The following is a 9,922-nucleotide window of genomic DNA, read 5'->3' as shown; positions in this document are numbered from 1 at the left end:
TTTCCCGCTGGGCCGCTGTCGCGTGGGCCGCGGGCGGCAGCGCCCGATCATCTGGCCGCTTGCCAGCTGCTGCGGCCACTGTTGCTCCTGCCGCCGGCCCTCTGCGGCGGTGATAGTTTCAAGTTCCTCCCGCACTGCAGGGAGATAAGCCGCCACGCCCCCCTCGCCCCTCCCGCCCCCTCCCCCCTCCCCCCTCGCCCCTCCCGCCCCCCTCCCCCCTCGCCCCTCCCGCCCCTCGCCCCTCGCCCCTCGCCCCTCCCGCCCCTCGCCCCTCCCGCCCCTCGCCCCTCGCCCCTCGCCTGAGACCCCCTCCCCCCAGCCACTCACAGCATCGCACTCGCTTGCCTGCTCGCTCTGTTCGCAGGACCTGTGATGAGGTCACAGGAGGGGAGGAGTCAGGGGGGTCACATGATCAGCAGGAGCCTTTGTCCAGACCCCCGATCATGTCACCCCTGACTCCGCCCATCCTGTGACCTCATCACAGGTCCTGTGCGCTCAGCCTTGCCTCTACCGTCTGCAAGACTCTACTTTGCTGTTGTCATGGTGCTGGTTGAGGTATGTATGTGTGGGGTCAGGATTTACAGTGTGGATGTAGCAGAGCTGTGTGTGTACGAGGTGTACGGAGCGGAGCCGTGTGTACGAGGTGTACGGAGAGGAGCCGCGCGTGTACGAGGTGTACGGAGAGGAGCCGCGCGTGTACGAGGTGTACGGAGAGGAGCTGTGTGTGTGTACGAGGTGTACGGAGAGGAGCCGCGCGTGTGTACGAGGTGTACGGAGAGGAGCCGCGCGTGTACGAGGTGTACGGAGAGGAGCCGCGCGTGTACGAGGTGTACGGAGAGGAGCCGCGCGTGTACGAGGTGTACGGAGAGGAGCCGCGCGTGTACGAGGTGTACGGAGAGGAGCCGTGTGTACGAGGTGTACGGAGAGGAGCCGTGTGTACGAGATGTACGGAGCGGAGCCGTGTGTTTGTACGAGGTGTACGGAGAGGAGCCGCGCATGTACGAGGTGTACGGAGCGGAGCCGCGCGTGTATGAGGTGTATGGAGAGGAGCCACGCGTGTACGAGGTGGACGGAGTGGAGCCGTGTGTATGGAGTGGAGCCATATGTGTACGGGATGTATGGAGCGGAGCCAAGTGTGTACAAAGCATACAAAGCGGGCTTTTCCCACGGACACAGGAGTACACGGCGGAGCCCCGAGGAGCATTTTAAAACACACACATGACGTTCCACCGGAAGTGATGTGCTGGAAGCTGACCGGAAATGAGATAATTTCTTGAGGAGATTGTGACGGAACCAGGAATGCTTTAGATCCATCACCGTGTCCTCCTCCGACAGCGCAGACAGCAGGATCGCCTTGGAATCGGGGATGCCGGCCATGTGAGCGGATCATGATAGGTCCTGCACCGGGAGGCTCAGGTGGGCACTACAATGGGAGCCGGGCTGCTATAGTATCTTTGTAGAATCTTTCTTTATTTCTTTCTCTCTTTTTCTTTCTTTCTCTGTTCTGTCTTTCCCTCATTTTCTTTCTCTCTCTGTTCTTTCTTTCTCTCTCTGTTCTTTCTTTCTCTAATCTTTCTTTTTTCTCTCTCTGTTCTTTCTTCCCCTCTTTCTTTCTTTTTCTTTCCTCTCTTTCTCTCTGTTCTTTCTTTTCTTTACTTCTTTCTTTCTCTCTCTGTTCTTTCTCTGTCTTTCCCCTCTTTCTTTCTCTCTCTGTCTCTCACTGTTCTTTCTTTGTAGCTCACTGTTCTTTCTTTCCCCTTTCTTTCTCGCTCTCTCTGTTTTCTTTTTTCTCTCTCTCTCTGTTTTCTCTCTTCCTTAGTGCCAGTCAGTGTGCCCATAATGCCAGCCACTGTGCCCTCAGTACCAGTCAGTGTGATCAGCAGTGCTAAATGGGTGCGATTAGGTGTGGACATGGGTGTGACTAGTTGTGAAATGGGTGTGACTGGGCGTGGCCAAAATTTGCAGCGGCGCGCTATGCGCGCCGCAGTCTTTGTTCATCTTTCCCTTCTTCAAAAGTTGGGAGGTATGATAGGGGCAGCTATGACAAGGGGGTCTGGTTGCCCAATGGATAGCAGTTCTGCCAGGAATTCTGTAATCATGCATACAAAAGGGGACAGAGATTTGGGAGGAGTACTGTACCTAAAAGCAATAAATAGGACTGAGCTGAAATACTGGGCACAGCTGTGACTACATGTTATATAGTTGTGTTAATCTCCTCTCACTTCTTGTAAACTACAAGTGTACAAAGATATTATATAGTCACCATGTGACTAGTGGGCCTGTGTAACTTCAAATGCCAGGGCTGAATTTTAGTCCCAGTCCGGCCCTGGTTGAGGACCTTATGCCCATGCAGTCGACCTGTAGCCAATGGTGTTGGCTGGCCAGGACCACAAACTCCACAGATCAAAGACTTCCGTTCAACTTGATAAGTGTTAAGGGGCCTCTACACATAGCGATATCTCTAGCGATTTTGTGAAGCAGCAGCGATATCGCTATGTGTGATACTTACCTCCGACCGGCTCCCCCGCTGTCTGTCACTGATCGCGCAGCTCCGTTTCTCGTCGTGCACTTCCTGCTGGCGCCGACGAGCGACGTGTGGACGCGGGAGGACGTCATGGTCACCGAATCTGAAAGGTAACGACCGCTGCTGCGTCGCTGTGAGATCTGGCTGTGTGACAGCTCACTAGCGACCATTTAGCGATGCACCAGAGATCCTGACCGGGTCATATCGTTGGTGCATTGCTAAATGTAAAGGGGCCTTTACCGTATGTAAAAAGGTATGGCGAGTACATAGTCTTAAGCAAGTTTCCTTCACTGCAAGGAAGCTTTTTCATTCCTACTGTATCCTTCCTCTGTAGGAGACTCCAGGCCCCATCAGCTTATCCATTTCATCCTAAGTCGCTGTAAGAAGGTGACCCGGTTCATCACGTGCCTCCTCTCCCTTAGACACTGTGCACATATAACACCCGCGGCACCTTGACGGTTATTCATGTTATTGTACTGTGATATATGTGGTGTATAGCATTAGGGAATATAGGACACTTGCCCAGGGCAAGATGTACAGACCAGTGAAAGATGCAGGGGGGGGGGGGGGGGGGCAGGAAGGGGCCCCAATCTGAGGATCATGCAGGTGGACAACAGCACAAGAAGGACCATCCCAAGAATGAATCTGTGGGTCTACGACTGGGGCAGGAGTACCTGAGATGGTGTTCCTGGACTCTTTCCCTATTGGAACTGTTCTCTTCAGCACTAGCAAGCTCTTGGCTGTCCCATGACTTGGCATCATGTCTGCCAACACCATCCAGAATCTCACTGTAACGAATGGAAGCAGAGGCACAGAGGGTGATGTTCGCATTCATTTATTGCTGTTTGGGTGGCTCCGAAGGGGCAGTGACTATGCGAACCACTGACACCCGTATTAAGACCCCTCAATCAGGATCAGCGTGGAATGGCAGAGGTACACAGGTGCTACCTCCGCTTAGACCCCAGACAAATGGAAGCTGTGAAACAGGCATCACAGACTGTAGAACTCGACCGGCGGGATGCACCTGGCCGGGGCAGAGCTGGCAGTATTGACATCTGTAATGGAGAGATGGACCTTTCTCACGAGTACTGGTGTCATCCCGAGGATGGATTAGCAAGCCGCAGATAATCTGAGAACACAAGCTGTATTAAGGCTCATACTTTCTTGCAAGAGACTTGCATGATTCTCATGCGAGTCTCTTGCATGAGGACCTGGCACTGGGGGAGGGGCACAAATATTATTGGTTACAGTTTTTTGAAAAGTGCACACTGTCTCTTTAAGAGACCAGGAGCACACACAACCCAAGCCTCATACCCAGGGGATGTGCTGGCCGCACACCAGGAAGCAGGGGAGAGAGCCAAGGCAGGGAGCAGACTGAGAGCAGGGACCCTGCGGAGGTACGGGCATCACAGCAGGGGGAGGGGGAACACAGGTGTTCCACTCACCCAGTCTCATCAGTAGTTCTCTTCAGAATCTCACTATCCCAGTCCATATGTCTCTTTATGGTGTGGATCACCCTTGACAGCACTGCACACTTTTTTTTTTTTTTTTTTTAAAGGTTGTGCAGGTTTTGTTGGAAAATCCACAAGACAAATGTCCTGCAGTTTCACACCTTATAATAAGGTGTGAAACTGCACAAAGAATTGACATGCTGCGGATTGTAACCCGCAGAAAACTGCGTGGAAAGATCCGCAGCATGTTCACTGCTTTTTTTCCCCATAGGAAATAAGGTACTGTACAATGCAGCAGAATCTGCTGCAGACCCAAAACCGCTGTGGATCTGCAGCGTGTGCACATACCCTAACCAGGAAGCACAGTCTCATCCCCAGCAAAGAGCCCTCCTCTTGTGGGCTAGTCCCAACATCTAACTGCTTTTCTCCCTGCTGTGAGGAACTTCCTTGCAATACATTACTTATCTTACGTCACAATGCAATACCATTCACATGACAATATATACAAAGGCACATGGAAGTCATTGCATTCCAACCCTTGAAGGCACCATAGTCTACTACCCTTAAGGTACTGTCACACTTAGCGATATGACGCGGTCAGGATCACTGGTACATCGCTAAGTGGTCGCTAGTGAGCTGCCACACAGGCAGATCTCACCAGTGACATTGCTGGGACGGTGTGGGGGGGGGGGGTTAGGGGTAGCTACTTACCTGTCACACTAGGCAATCCTGCATCCTCCCGCCCGGCGCCGCAGGAGGCTGACGACGAGAGACAGTCCTGGACGTTCTCGCGCGATCAGCGATATCGCTATAACGTCACAAGTTGTAGCGATATTGCCTAGTGTGACAGTACCTTTAATCAAAACTGCTGTTCCACACAAAGCCAGATGCAGTGAGCTACTGCACATGATCAAGGTAAAACATTTTTCATAAATTAAGGCAGCATTTAAAAGGCTTACCAGTGAGTGGATGTAAAAAAAGATTTTTTAATCAAGAGCCATTTAAAATACAAGGAACATACAAATATAAGAAATACAAACAAGTGCTTTATAGCAAATTCCAAAATCTATATAGATAGGATCAGAATTCCTGAGACTCTGCGGCTTTAGGTTCTTGTGAGGACGTGTCTCTTGCAGTCTTCTTGGGCACTAGGACTGCATGGATATTTGGTAGGACACCTCCCTCTGCAATAGTGACCCCATCAAACAGTTTGCTCAGTTCCTCATCATTCCTGACAGCCAGTTGGATGTGTCGGGGCATGATCCTGGATTTCTTGTTGTCCTTGGCTGCATTTCCTGACAGCTCCAGGACCTCAGCACATAGGTATTCCAGGACAGCTGCTAGATAGATGCCAGCTCCAGATCCAATCCTCCCAGCATAGTTTCCCTTCTTCAGGAGCCTGTGGACACGGCCCACTGGGAACTGGAGACCTGCCTTGGCAGATCTGGAGGTCTTTCCAGCTGCAGCTTTCTGGACTTTCTTGCCACGGCCAGACATTATCAGAAGAACTAGGGGGGGGGGAGTGAAAAAAAAAAAAAAAAAAAAAAAAAATGATAAATAAAGATTTACCTTTTTAATGTAGCCAACATTGATGAATTAAGCAGACACTTCTACCAATCACCACACTTCAGATATGCACTGCAACTCCACTTACTCAATTTTCCCAGTGCAAAGATCAGCACTTAGGGCAATTGTTGACCATAATCACCCACCTCATTTTATCACTTACAATATAGCATAAGGGTACAGACCCAAATAAATGGTACTCTTACTATTCATCCACCTGTTGCGCAGTACAGGTGGTGTTGATATAGAGAGATTGACAAAAGACTGAGTGAGCACTGCTGTTTTCTGGACAGAAGTTAAAAAAAAAAAAAAAAAGTGTTAGCAGGAAAAAAGGAGGAAGTGCACGGTCCCAAAGAAAGGAATTTAAAGGCTGACACCTGTCACACAAACAAAGTATAAAAGACCTGGTTAGGCAAAAGAAGAGGCAGTTGTGGTTCTGCTAGAGCTCCTGCAGCCATGAACATTTTGGCCGCAGCCATGTGGACCAGCAAGGCCCAGACGATGCAAACAGCTGAGGACCAGCCCCCCCAGCAACATGGATCCAAGGAGACACTCGTCAGGTAACAAAGAATCCCTAAGGATGCCTGGCCAGACAGCAAGGAGGAGACGTGTGGGATGGGCCTTTACTTTCAGCATAAACTTCTGGCACAGGATATTGGCAGGGAAGAGACGAGCTTCAGGTGATGGTAAAGTGGCCCAGCAATCTGCAAGGGAACCCTATAGACTGTTCCCACTAAAGACTGCGTTTGTCCTCTTGGTTAGGCCAAGGTTGGGTTGTAGACCCTGAACTGATCAAGGACATTTCTTGTGATGTACTAACCAATGTCTATAGATGTAAGTGATATTGTGAATGTTGTTATTGTGCAATTTCTCAAATAATCTTTCCCAAGTATTTTTTTCCCTGAAAAAAGTAGATTTTATATCTCCCTGGTGCATTTAGTTCACCCGCTTTACATTACAAAGCAGAGCTGCCCAAATAGTGCTCTCCATGAAGAAAGCCAGGAGCTTAGATCCCACCATACATGCCAGCTCCTAGAACATATAGGAGTTTCCTGGGAAAGGGAAAGGTCCTGGGTGTCAAAGTCACCCTGAAATATAGGTTTTAAAGGGGCCCCAGTGGTCATAAGGACTATCAGGGTGCATGAACCACAATCCACCATCTCCAAAATATTGTCGTGTGGTTTAGGCCAGTGCTACAGCAACTGTATTGTCAGACAAGTCAAGACTACAGAAATATTTGCTAATGGCAAAGTTACAAATTAAGCCTTTAAGGCTGTGTGCCCATGTAGCGATTTTTAAACGTTTTGGCCACGAAAATGTTTAAAAATCGTGTACAGAACCCCCCCCCCCCCCCCCCCATGCATTCTGCACATGCTGTGCTAATGCTGCGCTTTTTTCCGCAGTGGAAAAAAAATAAAATCGCAGCATGCTCATTTTGTGCGGAATCACAAAGAATTGCTGCAATTCCGCACCCATAGGACTGCATGAGAATCGCTTACTTCCCGCATGTGGCCATGCCCACCATGCGGGAAGTTAAGCGTCTCATGTGTGGTTGGTACCCACGGTGTGGAGGAGAGGAGACTGTCCTCCAGGCCCTGGGTACCATACCCCTGAAAAAAAAAAAAAAAAAAAAAAAAAAAAAAATTCAGGGTATATTTACCTTCTGGCGTCATCACACGCTGCATTCCTGGCCTCAGCGTTCCCAGTAATGCCTTGCAGCAAGGCCCTGTGATGATGTAGTCTAGTGGTCTCGCGAGATCGCTATAGCAACGCGAGACTACGTCATCACAGGTCTCGCAAGGCATCGCTGAGGCCCGGGACGCCGGAAGGTAAATATACCCCGATTTTTTTAATTCTATCTTTTACTATTGATGCCGCATAGGCGGCCTCAATAGTAAAAACCTGGTCACACTTGTCAAACACTATGTTTGACCAACCTGTCAATCACTTTCCAAGCAATGCTTCAAATCGCTTGGAAAGTGCTTGAATATCGCAATCATAATCGCGGTAAAAATCGCATGGAAAAAACAGCGTGATTTCTGGGAAGGAGTCCAGTTTTCTGTGTGCGTTTTAACAGAACGTGGGCACATAGCCTAACACCACTTTTTAAAGTCTTACCAATTCCCCATTACCAGAGAGTAGTGCATTGTGGGAACTCAGATGACAGCAACAGGCTTGTGTACAGGGAATCAGAAGTGAAGGGTATGGGGAGAAGGCTCCTCATTCCAGCATGCTGCCGTTGGTCAGAGCAATTATTCATGAAGGCAGTTGGGTATGAAACAACTTTGAAGAGTAAAAACAGTGGCACATACTGTGCAAGCATGCTGTGAGAACTTGTATTTTTTACATGTCCACACAAATTTTCCTAGTCAAGCCAGCTTGTATTCCAACATTGTATGTTACTGCTTACATTTACCTTATCCCGCTCCTCATCAGTGTCATCACCACTCTAGTCACATGAACCAAGGAGGTCCTGACAGAGCCTTCACCCTTATAACTGCAGGGAACCATGTACATTACACAGGTTCAGCCAGCACAACTCCCCCATATACTGAGTGGGAATTGATATGTCCAAGCCAGTGGGACATTTCCCAATTTTAGACAGTCCCAAGAGTTCTGGGTTATTTCAACTATATTTGCATCCTCAGAATGAAGATACAATGGTGGAGCAGGGAGCCATTAGCTTGTTGCACCAACAGGTCATGTATCTTGAGATTTGATGCAATAGAACCAAGGAAGTCAAGTGGGGCAGAAAGCCACCATAACTGTGGAGAAGTAGAAAAATGCCACATGGGGAGACACCATACCTTACAGAGATAATGAAAGAGTAGGACACTTGTAATGTGCATGCAGAGAAAAAAAACAAAAACTCAACAACCTCCAATATTAATCAAAGTAGAAACACTGGTACTTGATAAGCCAAGAAACCAAAACCACACTGGCCCCTCTGCAACCATTGCTCTATACTCACCAGGTTCTCTACTGTGCACAGAGTCTGGACAGAATGAATTGTCTCCTCCCTGGGTCCTTTATATCTGGCAATTACAGCTGCAGCTGCTTCGTTAGCAATCCCAGGGACTAGCATGGTATAGTGACTTAGAGCACGTTCAGTATTTTACATGAGTATTTGTAAGCCAAAACCAGGAGTGGGTGATAAATACAGAAGTGGTGACGTGTTTCTGTTAGACTTTTCCTCTGATTGTTCCACTCCCGATTTTGGCTTACAAATACTTATGTGAAATACCGACCCAATACTGGACTTGTGAACATGGCCTGAAAACCACAAGCAATTAATGGGGGGCAAATTCAATATTGCAATTGCACCTTTTCTTGTCTAGATTTTGGGCTTGGATTCATAGTTTGCATTTTTTAAATCAATTTTCTTATTACTTTGTGGTATCTGTTTTTTATTGTTTTTTCTTTTTTTTTATAAATTCTTCAAAATAATGAAAGCGGTTCATAAGTTTTGCTCAAAATCAGATATGGTCTTTTTACTTTTGGCTTTTACATGTTTTGTGACTTTGTAGCCAAAAGTCGCACATTTCACAAAATGGCGCAAAATTTGCTCCAAAATATCTGCCCTATATAAAATTGCTCTGCAGTACATTTGCAACAAATTTGATGAATCAGATGAAAATATCTGAAAACGGCAAACACTGCCCACAATGGAGAACATAAAAAATTCAGGTGAACTCATAAAATTAGATATTAAAAGAGGAACAAATAAAAAGAATTAAGCACAAATGAAAAACACCAAAAACTATATATATATAAAAAAGCGGAAAGGTAGTAATGAACCAGGCTGAGGTGTTTTTTGCCTTTTTTTTATTTACGAATTATTCTTCTTTAAGTGCGTGCACTTTTTTAAAGTCTATTTTTTAAGTCCTATTTTTTTCTGTGTTTGCCTTTGTGGGTTTAGGTTTATGGTTTCCAGATGTTTTTTCTTGATGCGCTAAATTTATTAGCGGACATGTACAGACAATAAAGACTTCACAAAGTAATACATAGTTCAACAGTTATAGGAGGAGCGAGGGCCCTGCTCACAAGATTAAAACCTATGAGGAAAATGTAGAAATAGAGAACACAAGAGAGGTATGTTAGTGAATTGAGGTGGTAGGGCTGGTCTAAAGAGATATGTTTTTTTATTAAGGCTTCTTTCACACTTCCATTTATTTCCGGTACCGAAAAAACCGGTGCAGGAGATATCCGTGTACTTGCAGCATACGAGTGGCAACCATGTGCTGCCCGTGTGCAGCATCAGTACTACACGGACGGCCGTCAGGGAAGTAGCGCTACAGTAAGCGCTGTTCCCTGGCAGCAGGTGGTGAAGATGCTCTCACGGCATAATGAGAAAAAAATTCAAAATGCTAGAATTACGTTT

At 47.5% G+C, this 9,922-nt stretch overlaps 1 protein-coding gene across 1 annotated transcript; it reads right to left on the bottom strand.

Moving 5' to 3' along the window:
* Positions 1 to 4,941: 4,941 nt before the first annotated feature.
* Positions 4,942 to 8,658, bottom strand: LOC141077941 (late histone H2A.1-like). The gene is made up of 2 exons (XM_073564727.1): positions 8,513 to 8,658; positions 4,942 to 5,483 (listed from the first exon to the last, which is right to left on the bottom strand). Exon 2 carries the CDS (start codon positions 5,470 to 5,472, stop codon positions 5,056 to 5,058), a length of 417 nt encoding a protein of 138 aa, XP_073420828.1. The 5' UTR covers positions 5,473 to 5,483; positions 8,513 to 8,658; the 3' UTR covers positions 4,942 to 5,055.
* Between the last annotated feature and the right edge of the window lie 1,264 nt (positions 8,659 to 9,922).

Source organism: Dendrobates tinctorius, unplaced genomic scaffold (assembly GCF_039654945.1).
Source record: "Dendrobates tinctorius isolate UK_male_01 unplaced genomic scaffold, ASM3965494v1 ptg000016l, whole genome shotgun sequence".
In the NCBI taxonomy this organism is placed as follows: domain Eukaryota; kingdom Metazoa; phylum Chordata; class Amphibia; order Anura; family Dendrobatidae; genus Dendrobates; species Dendrobates tinctorius.
Note: the sequence above shows the minus strand (reverse complement) of the source record. Positions and strands in the feature narration are given on the sequence as shown.